Here is a 23,268-nt window from a genome sequence, read left to right as displayed (position 1 = left end):
CTGCTTTCCGCCCTCAAATCTAGCACTTTGCACTGTGTGTGTGCAAGGGCCTTTCCAGTTTGACTGTCATGGGGCCATTAAAGCGCTATGTGTTAAGGTGCTCTGCAATTCATATCTCCATAGACCGGTTTGTGGCACCCCGTAAAATCACTTCTCCCAGAAATCTGCTACCTGAGGCAGCGGCCTAGTTTGCCTATAGCTAGAGTGGTCTCTGGTGTAGATAGCAAGAAAGAAACTCTTCATATACTTTAAAGCACAACATAAAATTCAAATTTACTTTTGCTCTATTTTATTTACCCTACATTTCCTTTCATTTTTTTCATCCTAATTTGTTTTATTTTTCCATGTTGTGTATATCCTGTTTCCCAGAACATAACTGTATTTTAATAACTGCACAGTGAATTCAGAAAGCAGGCTCTGACACTGGTCTAATGAACCCGAAGTATAACAAATAGAGCAAGAGTGGGAAGCAAATATATTGTTGAAATGATAAATCACAAAAAAAATCAACTTTTAAGCATCTATTAACCTAAATGTCTGTTTACTGAATGCATTATATGAGAGTGACTTCACATATTCAATGTTAGGAGCTTTGGATCTATCATTAGATGCCCAATGGATTCAATTCCTTGAAGAAAAGCCTTCATAGTTTTCATCTTGTGCAGACAGTCTTAGCCTTGTGAATAGTTATTTTGTATGAAATCAATGTTTGATACCCCTTATACATCACCATTTATTTTGGTCTTAACTCAATTCTCAATTTTCATTGGTGATTTTATGCCATTTTAATTTCTTTTAATTTATTTTTTCATATTTAATGCATAAAACTGCATTAATAGATTAAGATTAAGAACATAAATGTCCAGACACCAGGCTATTCAGAAGTGTAGGGAACCTGTCAGCACTGTGGGTGACAAAAAATCCCAGGCAAGGTTTAAGTAGAGATGTGTAGCAAGTGATTCTCTTAAACCACAGATTTTTGTTTCAGACCAACCAGGGTAGTAAATACTGCGCTGCATGTCACTGTTATGTGGGGCTGCAGTAGCTCTGTAGCTCCAACATGCCCCTTTCCTGGCACAAAGTGAAGACAAGAAGATTCACATAGCAACAGATCTCCTGGCCCTGGCCCCAGTCCCATATGTGTCCTGAACCCTGTTATGCAAGGGCTGCAGACCCCCTGTATAGACTCCCTAAAATCCTACCCCTTCCCTTTGACACTGAAATGGCACTAGTTCTGCTGCTGGGGATCCTGCACAGCAACCGAGTCAGGAATTGCCCTTTTCTGAGGCCTGGTCTACATCTAAAAATTAGAGGGACCTAGTTACATCACTCAGGACTGTGAAAAATTTTGTGCCCTGACCACATAGGTCAACCTAATCCCCCGATATATATGTGACTAGGTCAACAGGAGAATTCATCCATCAACCTAGCTACTGTCTCTTAGAGAGTTGGATTAACTAAATTGACAGAAAAACACTTTCTGTAGTGTAGACATAGGAAGCACCTGTAACAGCTTCATGCAGCACTGTAACAGCACAGCTTCAGGGATGTGGCTGTGATGCTGTAGTGGCTGTACTATAGACACGGCCTAAAGAAAAGGATGTACTGCATTCATGCAGCAAGCTATCACCAGTAAATTATAACCGCTTCATTTCACAGTTGGTTTTTTTCAGACTTAACAAAACATCCCTTCTTCACTGAGGCTGTAGTCTCTAAACAAAATCATTTTCTTATGAATGAATGTGGGAAAATATGTGGGGAAAATTTTCTTAATAAGTTCCTCTCTTCATGCTGGGCTATCTCAGAAGCAGTCACACTACATTTCTATATCTCACATTTGGGCTGAAAATAAGTATATAAAAATTAGCTCAAAGGATATATATTATCTGAACATTGTAAGCACCTGAAAATAGGAACTTGGATGAAAGAGTCTTATGAAATCATAACCACAGCTGCAGTGCTATAAAAAGACATGTTTGGTCATGTCATATATAGTCTACTGCTAGTTTTAAAAGTGCAACACCTAGTTTTTGGTCCCTCATAGTGGAACAAAGTGGAAGTGAAAAGTGGGAGGTGTCTTTCTGCATCTGTAATCTTGAATATTCTTCTGTAGATGTCATAGTCCAGTGGGATCCATAGATGGTATCTTTGAACTGGCCAGAAATAATCTGGCACAGCAGGGTCCAAAGTAATGCAATAGGCTGGTCTACCTTAGCCTATAAAATCCACTGTTTATTTGTAGACAGACTAGTAAAGTTGTAAAACAGCATCCCAGTGTAAGTACTATGGATTAAACATGGAGTCAAATTCTCAGTTGGTGTATGTTTGTTAGCATTACTCCATCAACTTCAGCATGGCCCATTGTTTCTATTTCTAACAAACACTAGCTTTTAAAAACTGAAACATTGTATCAAGTGAATACTATTAATAAATTGTTTAAACAGCAAGAACCAAAATCTGCCCTCAGTTACATGCATACAACACCAGTTTAAAACTATGGGGGGTCACACAAATATGTCTCAGGGCAGAATTTGGTCCTTTGTTATTATGAGCATCCTTTGTCTTATTTTAAGAAAAAAATATTACTGCTTTAATTAAGAAAAAACAAACAAATCATGATTCTGTCAATACAGATTTGAAGTATTTGCATTTGATATGCAAAAGGGAAACAGTTATTCAAATGTAATGTCTGTATGTTGCTATACATAAACATATGTTGTCCCCCATATTCAGTAATCTTGTACTCTAAAACTCAAAGTGCTCAGCTTTCTTTCAGATGATGGGTTCATGATGCATGTGCAAGACTTAGCACTTTCAATGTAGTCACTTTATAAAAAAAAAAAAAACCTAAATATACAAAATGGCATCCTTTATGCAGGTTCAGGGGCCAGACAAAATTGTTCTGAGGGCCTAGCCACTCCCAGGGCATGCAATGCATGCACTGCATACATGGACTGCATGCCATTGGTTCTAGGGTATGTTCTGCCATCATCCCATATGCAGACTGCTCTTTGAGTTCGATGGGAGGTTTGCATGAAACATTGCAGGAAATGTCCTTATGCCTTTTTGGTCCAAAAAATGGTAATCTCATGTCTGTGTAGTACAGTGACAAAACAGTTAGGACCCCATCCTGCTCCTGTTGAAGCCAATGGCAAAACTCCCTTTGACTTAAATGGGGAAGGATTATTACCAAATTCCTCAAAATGTCGTCTTTTGTTTTTTCCAGTGGATGCTTATTTTTCCTTCTTTCTTTTCAGGTACAAAACATTAGTCCTTGCTGATCAAAAGGAAAAGCCATGGCCACCAACATGGCTAACAGTGCTAACCATCTGCCCTACTTTTTTGGCAATATTACACGTGAAGAAGCAGAAGATTACCTGCTGCAAGGAGGACTGAGCGATGGACTATATCTGTTGCGCCAGAGTCGAAACTACCTTGGTGGTTTTGCTTTGTCCCTGGCACATGGAAAGAAGGTTCATCACTACACAATTGAAAGAGAGCTGAGTGGCTCTTATGCCATTGCAGGAGGGAAGTCACATATGAGTCCTGCTGAACTCATTAACTATCACTCAGACGAAGCTGATGGTCTTGTTTGTCTACTGAGGAGACCTTGCAACCGGCCACCAGGCATTGAGCCAAAAACAGGACCATTTGAGGATTTAAAAGAGACCCTTATCAGGGAATATGTCAAACAAACTTGGAACCTACAGGTAAATGCAATCCCATTTCTGCAATAGAGATGCTTCACTCTGAAATTTTTAAAAAGTCAGTATTATATGGGTTCCAACCCACTGCTACTGCTATGTGGTAGTTAGGTTTGTGTTACTGCTGCTATATTTGCTTGTGATTTACAAGCCTTTTTTTTTTCAGTACATTGTATTAACTTGTCAATAAATGTATTCTTTCCTGAAATGTGGCATAGTTTGTCATTTATTTTTTTAAGTGTTATAAGACCAAGTCTCTCATTGCATCTCTCTATGCCAATCAGGATTGAAAACAAACCAAAAAAGGAAAATAGGTAATAGTTAACTGTTAAACACACACACTTTTTTTTTTTTTTTTTTTTTTTAAGGAAAGTTGTTGTACACAGAGTGTATGTTTGTGCTTGGCGCGCAAGTTATTTTGTGTTGCATCCTCCCCTCCTGGTCTGCTTTGTTTGTCTGTCTATTTAGATTGTATGCAATTTAGAACAGGAACTTGTCTTCCTACATAGCTGTGAGTTTAAGCACAGCATTTTTATACCAAAAGCGTTAGTCTGTTGGTCTGTGAAAACCCATTTGAACCAGTATAGGCAAGCCACCCTAAGGGGCAGTACACCACTAGAGGAGTTTACAGGTTCAGTGACTAGCCTTAATCATGCGGCATGCCCCACAGTTTTAGTTTCTAGGGGAGCTGTGGTAACTCTCCACCTACTGGAGTTCCAAAGAATCCCTAGCTCAAAATGATACGTAAACCATTCATAAACATATACAATACGGTCTCCCAAAGATACCCATTGCAATATCTATCACAAACATAAACCCCAGATATCTGAATTTCAGAGTGTCTGCCTGAATTTAGTTTCTGCCCTATGAGTCCAAAACTTATATAGTAACCAAATTAATTTTATCTAAAACTTTCTGATTATTCGCAGAGTTTGGATGTGTCTCTCACGGTCCAGTAATTGGCATTTAATATAATGTTGTGTTTGTTGTGTTTTGTTTTGTTTTTTGCACTGTAACAGAAAACAGTATAACTGACCCTTCTGTGCTTTGCCCACTCTGCAGGGTAATGCCCTCGAACAAGCTATTATTAGTCAAAAACCACAGCTGGAGAAGCTGATTGCCACTACTGCCCATGAGAAGATGCCTTGGTTCCATGGGAAGATCTCTAGGGAAGAATCAGAGCATCGTGTTCTTTTAGGGACAAAGACCAATGGAAAATTTTTGTGAGTACTTTCATCTCTGGTAGTAGTAGTTTCTACCATGGTTGCTGCACCTTTTCGTTAACTAAATCATGAATGAGACTGTGAGAAAGGAGTTGGGTCATTCACTGTGGGAAAGCCCAATGCAGTGTGACATTCATTGCTGCTAACCATTCCAAAGCTAAGCAGATGTCTTTTGAGATTAGTTTTTTCACCTTTACTCAAATGAAAATATAGAGTGAAAGCAAGGATCATGTTTTGTTCAAGCAGACATTGAGGTTAAATCTGTATGAAGCAGCAGAGGAATTCAGAGTGTCAAGAAAATTCCATTCAGCTTTATATTATGAGTGAAAGTTTAGTACTTAATGTGATATCAAAGAAATACAAAATACTGGTAAACTATGTTAACATTTAGTGTCCATAATTATTTGTTTTTCAAGGAGGCAATGACAATACTTTGTTCTGCAACTAAGTGGTAGCAAGAATGTAATTAAATAATGCTACTTTTACTTTATCTTCCATTCTGTGTCTATTTCTCTATCCACTCATATGACCCCTCTACTGTTTACCTGATCACAAACAAGACATTTTGGGTAATGATTAATCAGAGCCAGTTTGTCAGGAGAAGAAGTGGACTGAAAATTTTCCAGGGGAACAGTTTTCTCTTGGAAAATGCTAATTTGACTCAATCAAAACATTTTGTGGGTTGAATTCAATCCGGAATTATAAATTGTTCTGGTGCCTCAGAAAATGCATTTTCAGATTAATTTACTATTCATCGAACAAATTTTGCCTAGCTGTAGTCACAGTTCCCTCCCTTGTCTGCTCCTGGATCCATGCAGCTACACACTGTAAAATGGACAAGGGGCAAAGTGACAGTCTAGCCCTGAGTCATTTTCCTGTAATAATTTGCCCAATATGTGTTTTCCACGGTAGAAGTTGGGAAATAAACCACTCCTTTATTAAACAGGAACAAGAACTCCAAAACTTGTATGGGTGATAGAAAGGAAACAAAGCTTTAGGTTAAGGTCACACACGTCACATAAATACTCCTTACAAACAACAACGTATAGCAATGTGTATGATAAGACTCTACCATGTATTTATAGACTAAGTACTGTATGCACTTGTTTCTGTGACAGTAGTTGCTCTGAAACAGATTACATGTTTTTTTCTCTTGCTGGTACAGACAGGCAAGCTTGGCAGCTACCTGGAATGTAGAATTTCTGTGACTTCTCAATAGGCGTTCTCATCTTCCCGCTATTTCTTGGAATTTACTTCATATGTGGTCTGAGTTAAGACATGCAACTGAGCATCTCCAGCAGCCTGCTTGTGGCAGATGTCTTTGTTTTCTGGAATCTGTACACATATCATGGAAGCAGCTTCCAAAGCAGAAGAAGCCTAACAACAAATAGAAGAAGGTGCAAGAGCTGTCCTTCCTGAAACACTTCTTTTGCCTTCTGTGGAGATAAGTGCTTTCTGGTCACTGTGAACATCTGCTATTCCCAGTAGGTGTTGGGCAGTTATGGCTTCAGCTTGCTTGAGATGGTTCTCAGTGGCTTTATGGGAGAACCTGGACTCAGTACGCAGCTTAGTGTAACGGGGTTCACTCACCATTCTGGCACCTCCTGCCGTCTATAATGTGAATTAGCTCTGCATGTCAGTGCACTCTCTTCAGGTGGTGCCTTGCCCCCGTCACTCCTGCTCTAGAACCCACGTCTCTCCAAGGACCGCAGCCGTGCCACACACTGTGCTTCCCCCCATTCTGGGGGACCTGCAGTCCACTGTTCAGCCACTTCCCTTAGTGGCTACTGCAGCGAATTGTCTGGCCCAGCATCCTTTTTGCCTTTGCCTCAAGGCCTCAGCCTGCAAACCCCAGCAGCCAGCCAGGGTACTGGCAGTTCTCTCAGCCCTCCAGAGACAGTCCTTCCTCCTTGGGCTCCCAGCATACAACTGCCTTCCTCTGCCCTGCAGCCCCTGATCGGCTGCCTCCTGAGCAGCCTCCCTAGGGCTCTATTAATCCCTTAAAGCCCAGAGTGGGGCAAGCACCCCATCACACTTAGCAAGGCGGGAGCTCACTTGGTGTGGCAGAGACCTGAAGTCTACATGAAATTAGAAGAGATTGAGGTTGAAGACAGCTAGGGTTTGGTAGAAGTAAGGTATGCCAAGGGTTTCCAGCACACTATCCCATTCAGTAGTAGGCTTGAGTCAATTGCTGTCATCTGATTTCTCGAACCATTCTGGCCTTTCCCTTTAAAAAAAAAAAAAAAGTAGCTAAGATTGGAGGATTCCTAGTGCTGCTACGTGCTCTTCTGCAACTGTCTCTAGAGCTTATTCACCCAAGAAATCTGACAGAGTCCTGACCAACTTTGCACTTTCTACTTTTCCTACTTCTCTTGATTCAGTGTCCAATAAAAGGGTCTGAGTCTGAATAAATACCTAGATCCCTTCAGGAGTATCTCATGGGAGGACTGGTGTTATCAAACCTGAAAAGTTTTCATTGCTATGAAATATGAAGATAATCAGGAAAGAAGAGTTTAAAGGGCTCCCCTTAGTATTGAGGAATGACAGGTGAGAGAAGGCTCTCCTATCCCGTTTAAATTCAGAAGATTATAGATACCACCAGAACTCAAATACTCTGTCCCCAGAACAAGCAGATAAGTGCATAAATAGCTGTGAGTAGTTTGGGTTAGGAATTCTCAAAGGTCATTTTATGCTCCTATCTTTTTTGAAAATGTAATCACATACTTAGGTGCACAGATCCTGCAGGTTTTGTCTTCAGAAGCTGAGTGGAAGAAGATTCTTATGCTCTAGAAAGGAAACAGTCTGTCCAGTGATTTGTTGCTGGAGTAGTTTAGCGCTACTCTGGTTCTTTGTGTGTATTTTGCAGTCAAGGTTCCTGCTTCCCTGATGGACAGAACAGAATTAACCATGGTGAGAAAATTCCCTAGTGAATGAGACCTACTCTCACAGGTCTGCTCTTCTTCTTTACCTTGGGACACTTTGGTCTGATGGCAGAACACTGAGTAGTGCTGGTTCAGAGATGAGGGTTTTTTGAAAGAGTTTGCTGACTGTCCCACAGAGGATTGCACTTGACTTCCCTTGCCTATTCCTGGATTAGCAATACCTTTTCCAGTGAAGTTCTGAATGTGGCTGGATGTGTATTCCTGCTCCTCCCAGAATGTTCTTGTTTTTTTTCCTGGCTGGTTTCCAAAGAGGTCTCTGAATCAAGTTTCTGCAAATCCACCTCAGCCATTTCAAGACAGAGAAATTGATTCTCCTTCCTATATCCAAAAGCTTCTTTGTCCTCTTCTTTTGAGGAGACCTAGGCATTGACCATTGGTTCTTCAGTAGACCCTACCATATATTTTCCAGGTGTTTGTAGAACCCATTCAAAGCTTTAGGAGCCATATCTTTAGAAACTGTAAGTATCTAAGGCCTGGTCTACACTGGGGAGATGGGGGGGCAGGGATCGATCTAAGTTACACAACTTCAGCTACGTGAATAGCGGCGGTTGATTTATCGCGTCTTCATTAGATGCGATAAATCGACCCCAGCTGGATCGATCGCTCCGGAGCGAAAGTGTAGACATGACTTGAGAGTGATACATAAGCACATCTTTCTCTTTAGGGAGAATTTTCAGTTACTGTCAATGTAGCTTGCAGAATGGGGGAAGATGTGTCCTGCTCATTTCTTATCTTCAGTTCTGAGGTTTGGGGAAGCGGGGGAGGGTTCCCCTGCATCCTCTACCCCAAGGCAATCCATTTAGTGTCAATTAACCTCTTGTTTTATGTTGCAATGTCTCTTTGCAGCAGAGATGAGTGAGATCAGAAATTGTACATAAATCATGCTCATAATTTATAAAAAGTTAACAATTTTTTTGAGATTATAACAAGGGAAAGAAGGCTACTAGTGGCTTAAAGATTATTTCCCATTACCTTAAGGCCAGGCCACACAGCTGCATCCAAAATTGTGAAGTCCCACATAAATATAGTGATTTCATGGGCTCAGTGGATAGGAGGTTCTGCCTCTGGAATTTGTAAAGTGACTACCCAGCATCTTTGGTTTTTTTCACATGCACTTTTAGGCTATGTCTACACTAGAGACTTTAGAGTAGCATGGATCTCCCGTGAGCCACTGTAAGGTCTTCCATGTAGTTGCTCTATGCCAACGGGAGAGAGCTCTCTCACTTCGGTATAATTAAACAATCCACAATGAGCAGCGGTAGCTATGTCAGTGTGAGATGCTGTCCCGCCGACATAGTGCTGTCACACTGACAGAAGCACTGGTGTTAATTTATGTTGCTCAGGGGTGTGTGTTTTTCACATCCCTGACTGACAAAAGTGCTAGTGCAGACATAGCCTTAGTTGGCTTTGTCATTCCCTTCTGAAACTTATTGGCCATTAGGTGCTCCAAATGCCATAAGGCCATGCTTACCTTCTTTGCCTCATTGCTTGGGTAGCATCCTCTGTCTATAACTTCTGTTAGTGGATAGGATGGTGGAAGAGAACTATAAGAAACAGAATTACTAGTGAGTAATTTTCTGATGCTTAAGTGATATTTATGTGCAGTAAAATAGTTTCACTAAAAGTGGTAATTTCTGGCAACTTGCTGTGAATTTCTTCTGTGAGGTTCTTCATGATTTGAAACCCTCCCTGACTGACTGATCTGCCTGTTCTAAAAAAGAAACTGAGTTAGGTATGTAATGTGATGTATGTCACTAGAAAACTGCTTCATTACCCCCTCAGCTTCATGCAGATAATTTTTCAGTTCCTAACAGCGTGGCTGGTTGTGTCAGCACTTTGTCCCAGATGCAGAGAGATGTAGTTTCTACTCCTAGATGATGTACTGGCAGGGGGTAGAAGATCAAATCAGGGTTGTTTTTTTTTTTCTTCCATTTATCGCAGAAATAGTCTTACCAGCTAGCGTTTTCGTATTCTCCATTTCAGAACATGGAAACATATGTTTTCTTTGCAACAAAAGAGGTCTGGGAAATGTTACACCCCTATCACCACCCCAACAGGTGGCATTCATTAAATGAGCTGAAGAATAGACTGAAAGTTCATTGAGATATTGTTGTAAAGTACTTGTCAACTTTCTTATTATTTAATTCTTCTCTCTGCAGGGCTCTAAAATGTTATTGAAACTCTATGAATTTTCCAATAAACTCTCTTTTTGGGTGCATAATATTAGAATGTGATTATAAGCAATGATTATTACAAATACAGGTTTGTGCATGGGCACAGTAAAATCCCATTAAGAAGTAAAATAAACATTTGCCAACAATTACAAACCAGCCATATCTAAAATGCCAGTTTTCTCCTGCACTTCAAATGGGAAATAACTATGGTATCTGTTTGTCTATTGCTGCTATTGTTAGTGTTGGCCAGCAGTGCTTAATTAGTGGTTTGGCAGTTCATAGCCCTGATACCTCTGGGCTCTTCGCGTCAGTTATGAATGTGCAAAAATTGCTTGTGCTCCAGCACCTAATTAAGCAATGGTAGCCAGTGTACACCTGACTTTGAATTTGTAAATTTAGTTTTATAAGCATGTGTTTAGAAGATGAATTCCTGCAAGACATAAAGGCTAGATCTAGAAATTTAGATGTACAGCTTCAAATCTTGCAGTTTGAAATGAGATATATAGTTTCTAACACATTTATAAACTTTTAAATTCAGCATTAGATACAAACACATACAGCTTCTCTAATTATTTGTAATTACATACAATTGTGTTCATGTTATCAGAAGGTTCACAGCCACATATAGTTTGAATGTAACTTGATCACCCATGTAGAAGTACCAGGAAGGAACCAAAACATAATTTTAATATCACAAGGATGTCTACAGAATCTGTTGAGCTTGCCAAGGCCGAGCAAAGCTAGTCTAGTCCATTAAAGTGACTAATGGCATCCTGTCCAGCATTATTTTATGTGATTTCACACCTGATGACACTAAATGCTTTTCTCATGTACTGGAAAAATTGACGCTGTTTTTTTTAAGTAGGAATCTAGTCTCAGAAGTCTGCTTTTCTTTTTAAATACTGCCTGACCAAACAACATGGTGCTAAATTGTGTAATTCACATCTGCATTATTTTTATTAGCTCTGTATCTATAAATAGGACTGGTAACTGCTGACATAGGCTATCATGAAAATAAAAATATCTGATACTTTAATTAAGGAACTGGAAAATCCTATCCAACTATTCCGCTGATAAAGATATTACAGGCTCATATTAGTTGTTGACTGTGGGGCAGATTGCTCTCTCTATTCTATGGCCTGGGGTAGGGCACACATACACATGAGTATGAAAAGGGGATGAGTAACTACACTATGTGTTTCCTCCTCTCTTCTCACTTTCCACCAGACTTACTGGCAGCCCTTTTTTGGCTACACTTCCATGGGTGTTGGACCCAATGGAAAGTAGGGAGGATGTGTCCCCACCAATATTTAACTGGGGAGGAGGGACTTTCCTCCCCACAAAAATTACCAGCCCCTTTTAGTGCTAAATATAGCCTTCAAAATGTAAACGGATTGCCAGGATTGGAAGTTGGTGTCAGTGATGTTTTTGTCTATAAATTATAGCTTGCTTACAATCCCTGTAATGGCTTCACATGGTTGTTCTTTAGGGGTCTGCAAAGAACCGCCAAGTACCCCAATATTTTGAGAGGGCCTCTGATCAATTCATAGTTGAGGAGGGCTGCGATTCTTCAAGCATCCTTGAGTTCCACAGCATTCCAAAACCAAGCCTTTTGCCACTAACTTCTTCCAAACTTCCCCAATGGTAGAATGTCATGAATTTTCCACATTATATTTACAACATTTTTTCCTCAAAAGAATTGTTTGTTTTTACAGAGGGGATAATTTGGCTTTGTTTGGAAGTAAAAGGTACTGAGTTAAAATCGAGATTTTATCCAAGAAAATGTTTAAATGAGCCTACAGGATTTACATTTATCCTTGAAACAGCTATCAATTGTCATTTAACCTTACAGTTGTAAGGACCTAAGAAACCCAAGGGACAGACTGAGTGGAAGAATTCCAACCAATGGAATGAATAAATTCTGTTTTCACTGCACCACTTAATACTTAGTTTTCAGTTGTGAATTCATTGTAATGTGGGTGTTTAAAATATAAATAATATAAAAACCAAAACATTTGGACACCAGTGTGGTTCCACCTATTATTGCTATCTATGGGAGTTGACTTCAGTAGGAATAGGAGCACACTCTTGTTTCCAGGCATAAACTGTTGCATTTTACTTCTGTGGGTGTATGCAAGTGTTGGGATGGAGGAGCAGGTAGTATTCTACTACTGGTTTCTTTAATAGATCTTGATTAAAAAAAATTTTTTTAAATATACAATGCCCACAGAAAACCATTTGGACAAGGGTTTTATTATTGTATCATTTGAACTTCTACATGGGAATCTATTGAAGATTCATAAATGGTGTGGTGCATTGTACAGCACAGTTACAACACACAGTCTAATCAGTTACTTTGTTTTTGCAGTTCTCAAAATTACTAAACAAAAACTTCTGTGTATGCAAAATAATGTAGGTGAACCCCAAATCCAACATGGCAACACTGAAACTGTATCACCCTGCCACAATGAGAGCTATGCAAAACTTGTTGATTTCACTTATGGAGCCTTTCAGAAAATGTCATTTTCAATTTAGGTAGTTCTTTCTTCGTTAGTTTCACTTTAATTTTTAAGTTTGTTCAAACTCCATGGGCAAAGGAGACACACTAAGTGGTGAAGTTTATTAAGTGCTAAGCAGTATATACTTATCAAGAGTTCCTTAGGATTAGCTTAACCTAGAAAACCATGATCAGTTTCACAAGTTACCATTTCAAAACCAAAATGAAATTGTGAAACCTAGCTTCTAAGAACACTTCTCACTGTCTTGCAAAGGCAGCAAGCATTTAGTTTTGAGCTGTGACAACAGGTTTGAAGGCCATCTGAAAGTGTGCAGGCTCTTAATTGCATCATAGTGCTAGCATCTGCACATCACAATGATATGTGATACAGTAACAATAGGTGTGATATAATGTTTTGATTTGATTCGTTGAATTCAAATAGGACTTGTTTAAGCTTGTTCATGGGTTGTTCTGAACTGCTTATTCAGCCATATTGCATGCAAAGTTGTATTTGCTGGTTAAAATTTAAATGTACAGAACATAAATGATTGGAACACTGACTTGCAGAAAGGGGAAATAGAATAAGATATTTTTTTTCTGAAACCAAAATAGCTTGCCTATCACTTTAAAAGAAACCTGAACCATATTGTTTGTGGTTTTTCTTAACATACAGGTACTTAGCACACTGACTTCCTGTACTGACTGACCAGTCAAGAGCAGCAAGGTTTCTGCTAAAATGGAGAATGACTTGCAGTTTGTTGTCCTGTGTATCGCTCTTAATAATTCAAAGAACTAGAAATACATGTTCAAGGTGGAAGGCATTGTCTCCAAAATAGATTTGCAATTTTGCATTACATTCCATAGCATTTAGACCTCCATTCAAAAAGTAACTTGCACCATATTAGGAAATACAATCTATTATCTCCCAATAACATGGAAAGCAATCGTGTATCCAGTATATTGATCTGCTCTACTGAAGCTGACATTTTACATGTGCAGAGATTATTATTGTTAATGAGTTACCTTCATACATCCTCTCAAGACCAGACATCAATGAGAGAGTAGACTCTGATTATATTAAATTTTTTAAGGATCACAGATGTAAAGGAAAATGTTCTGAAGTAGGATACGGCTCTTCAGGGCCCGACATGTGCCTCTTACTTAGTCTCCTGCCCTGGTTCACACTTTGCTGCTTCTACATGAAATGCAGGCAGAGATTAAAAAGACAGAATCACAAAACTGTGGCTCAGGCATTTGAGAGTGTGCTGAACAAACTCATCCATATAGATGCCACTGGAAACTTGGTATTTTCTGTCCAGGCATGAGGAGGAGAGAAAGGTACTGAGACTCCTACCTGCCAAGAGATGGTGGGTGAGAGGAAAGGAGAGACTCCTTCCATCTTACATGTAGGAGAAGAGGGGAAACAAACACACACATCAGGAACCAGGAAGGGGAAAGAGAATTAAACCCCTTTCCTTCACAGCAGCCAGGAAATGAGGAAAGCATTACAAAGCCCAGTGGAGTTACAGGAACATGACCTAATTGTGTATTAATAAATACAACACCAACAAAAGCATCTCAGTACCATGTCTGGGTTTCATGCCATATATTTACCTCTAAGTTATTTGAGAAACTATTTGCCAGTGATTAAGGATAAGATTATGTCACAGAGGTCACAGAACTCATGGATTCTATGACTTTCAGAGACATCTGTGACATTTTCTGCTTCAGCCCCAGGACGGTGGGGACCCAGCGCTCTTAGCCACCATTGGCTTTGGGGAGACCTGTAGTTCCCGGCGGTCATGGTGGGACCTCGGACCTGTTAGCTGTAGCGGCCTTGAAAGCCGCTGGACCCATCCTACCCCCACTGGGGTCCTACCCCCACTGGGGCTTGGGCTTCAATCACTCCCCCCCCCCAAGCCCATTATTTTTAGTAAAAGTCACAGACAGTTCACAGGTTTCCATGAATTTTTGTTTATTACCCAAAACCTGTCCACGACTTTTACTAAAAATAACTGTGACGAAATCTTAACCTTAACAATGATTCGGCTTTTCAGTTCTTTAATACTGTGAACCACCTTTGTGTATATACTGGTAACTCATTTCAATATCATTTAAACTCTGAAAGCTGTTTGATATATAGACCTGGCTGAGAAACAATTTTTCCTGCCCATGAAAAAAATTGAATTTCGGGGGTGGGGAAATGGACAACCAAAAAACCCTTTGTCTCGAATTTGGAGAAAAAGGTCAAAACCCTGAAATTTTTCACAGGCAAGAGAACCAAAAATGGAATTTTTTGGCATGTTTTCTTGGCTGCCTGACTCCCCTTACAGGCAATTGCCCTGGGAGTTGGGCCACTTGCCTGAGTCGGGCAGCCTGGCCAGCCAAGGAGCCTAGGGAGCCTGGCAGTCTGACAAATGGACTGCTAAGAAGCCCAGGAAGGCATGTGGATGAGCTGGCAGGAAACCAGGCAGGTTTCAGTCTAAAGTTTAGTCAAAATTGACACATCCCTTCGGAAGGTTTCAATGTAGTTGAAGCTGCATTTTCCAGTGGGAAGACGTAACATCAGAAAACATACGGACCAATTCAGATGACAGCCTCCTACCAGCTGTGTTTGAACCTGGGGCCTCTGGATCTAAAATCAAAAGTCTACTTTTTCTGCTAAAGGACCAGTGTGACTGCATAAAGGCAGTAGCATGCTCAAACCATTTCCTGGGGACAGCCACTGAAGGGAGACAAACCCATACTGGGCTAATGTGACTACAATGCGCAGTATAGTTTTAAAAGCAGCACTACTGAATGCAGGCATTTCATATATTGTTTTTAGATTTCCTGTTTGGCCAGTATCCTGGCTGAATGTGAATAGTACACATTTTTCTTGCACTACATTCCATGGTCTCCTAGATAAATTTTGATTTTCCTTATCTTACCAATGAAGATAATGGGGAGAGAACATGGATCATCTTCATAACCTAATATTATGTAAAATAAATAAGAATTGCATGTGAATTCCAAACACTTAAGAACACAGAACCAGGATTTGACTTTTTGCCACAGGTCCATTAAGATGAGCACCCTGTCTGGGGCAGTAGCCAGAAAGAGATACTTCAGAGAGAGAAAATAATTGCTTGTGTGCAACAGTGCAATGCTCTATGTATCCACTGCAGACCTTGCACCTTGAAGCATAAGATCTAATTTGCTTAACAAATATTAACATAATTAATACGATTAGACTGCTTTGTAAAATCCTGCTACGTTGCTTGAACATGACTTATAGTTAAGGTTAAGATTTTGTCACAGTTACTTTTAATAAAGTCACGGACAGGTCACAGGCAATAAACAAAAATTCACAGAACCTCCTGATCCATCTGTGACTTTTACTAAAAATTAAGGGGAGGTTTGGGGGGGGGGAGACAGCTGAAGCCCGAGCCCCGTTGTGTGGGAGGGGATCCAGCAACCACCACTATGGCTGAGAGCTCTGGGGCTCCCTCGCCACCCGCAGAAGCAGACAGCTCCGGGGCACTCCTGCCATCCACGGTGGCTCATAGCTCCGGTGTCCCCATCCCAAGGCTGAAGTGGAAAATGTCACAGAGGTCTCAGAAAGTCACAGAATCCATGACCTCCATGACATAATTTTATCCTTACGTATAGTAGTGTGGAAGTAGAGTAGTAAACACCACAAGCTAATTCAATGTTTCTCTTTTTATTTATGCTTATCTTAACCTGCTATTATTTCAGATATCCTTCCCTCCCCCCGCACCCAAATCTTTGTATTAGGATATAGGATAAAAGAGTGAAGAATCAGTTTTCACTATATCTACCTGAGGCACCAGAAAGACGTAAATACAACTATCAAAGGGGTAGCCGTGTTAGTCTGGATCTGTAAAAGCAGCAAAGAGTCCTGTGGCACCTTATAGACTAACAGACGTATAGGAACATGAGCTTTCGTGGGTGAATACGTGGGTCATGCATCCGAAGTGGGGGTATTCACCCATGAAAGTTCATGCTCCTATACGTCTGTTAGTCTATAAGGTGCCACAGGACTCTTTGCTGTAAATACAACTGTTATGTACAAGAGCCCTGTCTCTGACTTCAGCCCTGCAATGCACAAAAGTGCATGCATTCAGAGCCCTTGACTCACTGAGGGCAGGTATACACTAGTGCTTAATTTGATCTAACTTATTTCGCTCAGAGGTGTGAAAAAGACACCCTCTCTGAGCAAGGCAAGTTACAACGACCTAAGTGCTGTCCACACTGGCGTTATGTCGGTGGCAGACACCCGCCCGCTGACATAGCTTCCACCTCTTGTGAGGTGGAGTAATTATGCTGACAGGAAAGCACTCTCCTGTTGCCATAGAGCATCTTCACCAGAAGTGCTACAGCAGCCAGCTGCATTGGTGCAGCTGTGCCGATGTAGCGCTTCTAGTGTAGACCTGCCCATAGTACGCATGTTGTGCAGAACACAGGATTCTGCTGCTCCGTAGCAAATAGCTCCACATGTTGGAACTTCCTTCCTCTCTCTCCCCCTCCCCCCCCCCCAAAGGAAAATGATAAAACAAACTTCAGAAAATGGCATACACTAAAGTACATGAGGGTTTTCAAGGGAAGGCCTCAAAAGCTGGGATACAGATTTAGCCCTATTTCTTTTTGGAAAGCTTGTAGAAAATATGGTTTTTTTCCCCCAAAATACAGGTGCTCGCTACTAGTTGAGAATAACCTTTGATATTTCTCTTGTCATTTCAGAATCAGGGAAAGGGACAACAATGGATCCTATGCTCTCTGTCTGTTCAGTGAAGGAAAAGTACTGCATTATCGTATTGACAGAGACAAGACAGGAAAGCTCTCTATACCAGATGGAAAAAAGTTTGACACCCTCTGGCAGGTCTGTTAAATTAATCAGTTGGACAACTCTCTTTATGTTTTTATAGCTCCAAATAAGGCAGTTTTCTGTTTTACTTTACCACGCATCTGCAATCTTTAGCTAATTGGCCACATAATTCTAACTTAATTTTTAGTGATTTTCATCCTTTGGGGGAAAAGGGGGAAGTATCTTTTATTATAGAAAGCTATGTAAGTGGTACAGTTTTTGATAGTGTGTTGTTTTTTTTTTAAATATGTTGGCTTAATTTAAAAATTCTCTAGTTATTATTTAAAGAATTGTACATTTCCTTGAATGAAAAGGCATTTTCATTTGTAAAAGCAAGATTAAATAATAGCTCTATGGCATTTCTGTAATGTCCCTTGTGACAAGCAAAAGACAGAATTCTGGTGTGGTAACCACAAAGGGAATAGTTTAGGATGCTAGGCACACACAGTCCTCTTTAGCTCTGTGACTCTCTAGCTGGCAAACTGAGAAATACAGCCTGCCCAGCATTACCAACACTGTCTAAATCCTGGCCCAGATTAAGTAATCATGGAATGGATTGCTGATTATACTGTAGTCTGTAATAAAGATGAGGCACTGCAAGGAATAAATGTGGGTAAATTGAAAACACTAAAAGAAATGTAGCAGATTTCTGCTGCCGCCTATTGTTTAAAATTATATTAACACAAATTGTTATAACTGTATGTGTATAATGTAAGTCTATAGTTGTATATAATAATTGTTAGCCTTTCCCTTAACTATGCATGTCCTTCCTGCTTAATGCAAAGCTGAAAAAATGCTGATTTACTAGTGTTCTCCACTGTTGATGAGGAGAGCTGTATGGGCAAAGGAAATTCTTCCACCACAGACAGATACTGGTGGGAGGCGCACGCGCACACACACACTCTTCCCACTCTCTCTCCCTCCCCCCCCCATGAATATCTGCTATAGATGCTGTGAACACACAGGCACAATTTAGAAAGATAGGATTGAGAGCAAGTACAATGACTCAGTGTGGTCTCTGAACAGAGCTGCAAATCCTGCCTGCATCCCCTACCCCACCCCACAATAGACAGTAGAATGACTGTGATTCCACAGTCTGTGTACAGGTAAAGTCATCCAAAAATGCAAAGGCCAGTTCTAATAACAATACATGACTTATTATTAACATCACAGTAGTGTCTACAGGCCCAGCCAAGGCACTGTACAGGCATACAGTGAGAGGCAGTGCCTGCCCTGAAGCGTGTGGGCATGACAGACACAGAGTAGGACGGGAAGCAGAGGCACAGAAAGGTGAAATGACTTGTCAAGAACATACAGCCGGTATTATTGCCCAATATTACCTTCTGACATTCTCTCTCTTCTTTTTTTGTCCTGGTAGTTAGTTGAACATTATTCATACAAACCAGATGGGCTGCAAAGGGTCCTCACAATTCCATGTGCACGACTTGGCTCAGAAAATGGTAAGTTATTCAGATGACTGTAAAACTCTAATGTTCCTGCTAAAGATAAGAAGAGGTGTGTGCATTTTCTTTGTCAGAGGAATAGGAACATGCAGACTATTATAAAGAATTGCTCTGGATAGTGTGAGAAGGTGTGGGGGGATTCTGTATTATATAGAGCCATATTCTTGCCTCCAATGATTGCTAATCTTGATGGCAATTAGTCCCTTGCTATCCTCAAATATTTTAATTCTTCTTGGGATGGTTTCTCTTTTTCAGGCAGTGAAGTATTGTCTGCAAGCTTTTCAAGGCCAGTAGGCCTGGCAAGTATTCTATCTAGTCCAGAAAGCAGAAAGAAATTCTGGTCCAGGTTCTAAGGCTGGTTTATATAACAACAAGGGATGAAAGTCTCAACAGGTCATAAAAATGGCTTTTTCTTCACTTGAAAATTAGTTCTCATAAGAATACAATATTGTAGCATTGTGATAACTAACATGGTGTTGAACATGACTTATCAATCAGTGTAGCCGGTGATTGCTGTGTTTAATATCTTGTCAATTGGTCATGAATAAAACCTACTGGAACCATAGTATGTAAAATCAGTAGTTAGATAAGAGGCCATCCACCCTGTTTTTTTTCCGCTGCTATATTCCCCACTCTTGATAAGAATGGCAGCAATCTGTATGCTTACAAAGTAATTCCTATGTTTGATTCCCTTATAGCTAACATTATTTTTGACACCCGTCCACCTCCACTTCCCGGAATCCATCCTAAGGTAAGAGTAAGCAGTAGCAGCAATGCTTATGTTTAAGAAAAGCAAGTGAGATCCTTAGTATTTCTTAGCATTTTAGGAACTTTAATGAATGCATGCCACTGCAGTAGTGAATTAATTTTCTTATGATTGCTGTATATAGACCAGGAGTCAGCAACCTTTGGCATGTAGCTCGCCAGGGTAAGTACTCTGGCGGGCCGGGCCAGTTTATTTATCCGCTGACATGGCAGGTTCGGCCGATGGTGGCCCCTACCAGCCATGGTTCGCCATCCCGGGCCAATGGGGGCGGCGGGAAGCGGCGCAGGCAAGGGATGTGCTGGCCGCGGCTTCCTACCACCCCCATTGGCCCAGGATGGCAAACCGCGGTCAGTGGTGGCCACAATCGGGCGAACCTGCCGCGTCAGCAGTAAATAAACTGGCCTGGCCCGCCAGGGTGCTTACCCTGGCGGGCCGCGTGCCAAACGTTGCCGACCCCTGATATAGACAGTACATGGAAAAGTACATTACCCCTGTTTTGAAATATTCTAGCTGGCTTATTCCTTTAATCAGTTTTTGCTCAGAGTTATATGCAGCACATAATTCTTTTGGCTTATTTTATAGGCACAAGATTCAAAAATTATGATCTATCATATGCAGAAAGCTACACTAGGGCAATGTTATGGGCCATATCCTGCACTAATTATAAAAGCAGGGGGGAGCTGAGATACTGCGTGGTGCATCTTCTGTTTCAGGAATCTGCTGGCTAAAACAGAATCACTTTGCTGAATAAATTATTTCCACAGTTAACACTTGTTGCTGACCTCAGGTTTTTAAAGGCCTGATCCAACATGCGCTGAAATCAGTGGGATTTTTTCCACTGACTTCAATGAGTGTTGGGTTGGGCTATAGCTGACTGGGAGGCTAGAAGCACCCTTGTTCGACCACAGACCATGCACCCTTTAGGATGTGGTTTGCAGACAGAGATGACAGCCAGGCCCATGTGCTGGGCTGTCTGGAAATATTCTTCCCTGCTGGTTCTGCAAAAGATGAAGAGGCAGTAAAAGATTATCTAGACTTTCTTCCTTTTTTCTCATCACTGCTGCAGGGGGCAGGATTTGGCCCCAAACTTGACATTTTAATTATACAAAGCACAAGAAATTCAGAATTGAGGTTCACACCAAACAGAACTGCCCTGCTTGACCATATGGACTACAAAAGAGTCTTTAATTACATGATCACCAAACATATGCAATCATATCACTTGTTATATTTTAGGAAAATACAGGGATACTTTCAGGGGCACAAATGGCACCTATCTGCTACTAGTTTTTAAAAATATCTAAAATGTGAATCTTGTACTTGTATCACTTACTAATGTTTAGACTCAGATTTAGGATTCCAGTTAAGGAAACATCAGATACAGAAAAACAATACAGGAAGAGTCTGAAATTGTTGCCCTCTAGGGAAACTCTTTCTGGGATAGAATGAGAGAGCCGATGTACCCAAACTAAGACTGTGTTTTAGGCCTACAGGCCCATACCAGCCAGAGCCTGATAAATGGGCAGTAGTTAGGTAGACTGTCCTGGCTCTCCATGAGTGACGATCAGTTAAAAACTACATGTCACATAGACAGGTGAGTGTACAATACATGAGCCTGTGGTGAAGTGCGGGCTGGTGATAGCATTTAGTTAAACAGCACGGTACCCTATGTTCAGCCTTTTAGTGTTTGATCAGTAGCAACAGACCATGAAAGGCAGTGGTGCCAGAGAGAAAATGTAATATTTAAAATAATGTAATACCTTTGCCAAGCAAAGCACAAAATATGACAATAGCATTGCTGCCTGCATGCATGAATGTACCCAGGCTGCGTGAATACTCACACTGGCCTCAGGGACAACTTTGACTTTGTCACACACTAAGGGCCAAGTCGTGGACCAGCTCGCACAATCCAGTTAGAGGAGTGACTGCACCACAGTCATTACTGGAGCCTTGCAGGGTCAGGGGAGATCCATGTAGTAATTTTAAAAAAAACAAAATAAACACTTTTTAAACCTGTACGTCTTCACCTTGATCACAAGCTTTGGGTGAAATCCTGGCCCCATTGAAATCAGTGGGAGTTTTGCTATTGACTTCAATGGAGCCAGAACTTCACCCAGTGTTTTTAAAGAAGAAAAATTCCTGGCTCTCAAAAGTGCTGCTTCCCTGCCCTGCCGGCCCAGATTAGCTCTAGTTTTGTGCTGATGGTATGACTGCTCAAGCTAATGACTTTAGCCTGCCATCCATTCCCTTCATAACAAAACACATCCACTTCTTACTGCAATGGTAGATTGTTCAAGTGGCTTTTTCCACAGAGAAATAACCCCAGGAAATACTTTCATGAGAGTAAGAAAGATTTTTGTGAGAATACTGTCCCAATGTGCTATATCATCATACAACATCTGGAATTGGGCCCAGGTTTCAAAAAGTGGCCAGTAGTTTTGGATGCTTGAATTTTTGGGTGCCAACTGAAGACACCTTAATGTGGCCTGATTTTCAGAGAGTAAGAGGCCAGTACTTTCTGAAAATCAGGCCTCTTTGACATATACACCCAAAACCATTAACCATTTTTGAAAATCTTGGTCTTGAGGTTTGGCTCCATACAACATATGTGTAACTAAAATTATATTAAAATGTGAAGTTTAAACATGTCAACAGTACACAAGTCATCTTATTTCCACAACCTTAGTGGAGGCAGAATGTTAAAATTCAGCTTATGTGAGAACAGAAAATACTACCTATATGCTTGCAAGTTTATAAAGGAAAAGTAAACACTTGAAGCTCTATAAAGTGTTAGCTTATAGAAAAAAATGTAGTTCTATTTTTTTATTCTATTAACTGAATAATAGGTTAAATTGACCAATGTTGTGTGATCATGTAATGAAAGAACACAGGCTAAACTCTTCTCTCCGCTTCATCAGTGAAATTACACTGCAGCTCTAATTCTAGTTGTATCATTATAATTTAACGTTATTTATATCTCCCTAGTTGTTCATGATTCTTTACATATGAAGGTCCTGCAAATGCTTAAAAGTGTGTTTTTAGTCCTGTGAATAGTCCCATTGAGTTTAAAAGGCCTGTTCACATGAGTAGAATTATACACATTCTTAGTGTTTTCAGGACTGGGGCTCAAAACATTAAAACTTCAAGGGACTTACAGATATAGACCTGAGTCTTCTACCATGGAAGTGAATAGAAATTTTGCTATTGACCTAGTTTTGAGCCCTTTCTTAGACATATGGTAAAACAGCAAGGAGAGTTGGGGAGAACAAAGGGTTCCATGAGATAAGTGTTATGTGCATACCATGTTAGTTCCTTTTCTAAAATTATTGTTGTACGGAGAATATGTTCTCAGTAATATATAATTTATAGACTTTACTGTAATTAACATCTGAACATTGGTATGCATTAACAGAGGTCCTTGTATGTCATTTCTTTGCTTTTTTAATATAAAGGGAAAAAATTGAAAATTACATGGAATCCTATTATCTACAGAGCTCAAAAGGTTTACTTACCATAGTTGAATTCCACATGGGCATCCTTGTGGAGAAACAGTAACTCTTGAACTGTTCAGCTGACCACTTATGCAGCAGTTCTTATATACAGGGCTTAAATTAAAAATTAATTCAAACTGC

General features: G+C 40.4%; 1 protein-coding gene across 3 annotated transcripts in view; it reads left to right on the top strand.

The window, feature by feature from the left end:
* SYK (spleen associated tyrosine kinase) overlaps positions 1-23,268 on the top strand; it is a 74,598-nt gene that overhangs the window by 27,361 nt on the left and 23,969 nt on the right. For all 3 annotated transcript variants that reach the window (XM_034773860.1, XM_034773858.1, XM_034773859.1), the window contains exons 2-6: positions 3,258-3,710; positions 4,767-4,927; positions 17,284-17,422; positions 18,786-18,867; positions 19,569-19,621. In XM_034773860.1, coding sequence (XP_034629751.1) covers positions 3,297-3,710; positions 4,767-4,927; positions 17,284-17,422; positions 18,786-18,867; positions 19,569-19,621 — 849 coding nt within the window. In that variant the 5' untranslated portion in view covers positions 3,258-3,296. The remainder of the gene's footprint in view (positions 1-3,257; positions 3,711-4,766; positions 4,928-17,283; positions 17,423-18,785; positions 18,868-19,568; positions 19,622-23,268) is intronic.

The sequence above is a fragment of the Trachemys scripta genome, chromosome 6 (assembly GCF_013100865.1).
Source record: "Trachemys scripta elegans isolate TJP31775 chromosome 6, CAS_Tse_1.0, whole genome shotgun sequence".
NCBI lineage: Eukaryota > Metazoa > Chordata > Testudines > Emydidae > Trachemys > Trachemys scripta.
Note: the sequence above shows the minus strand (reverse complement) of the source record. Positions and strands in the feature narration are given on the sequence as shown.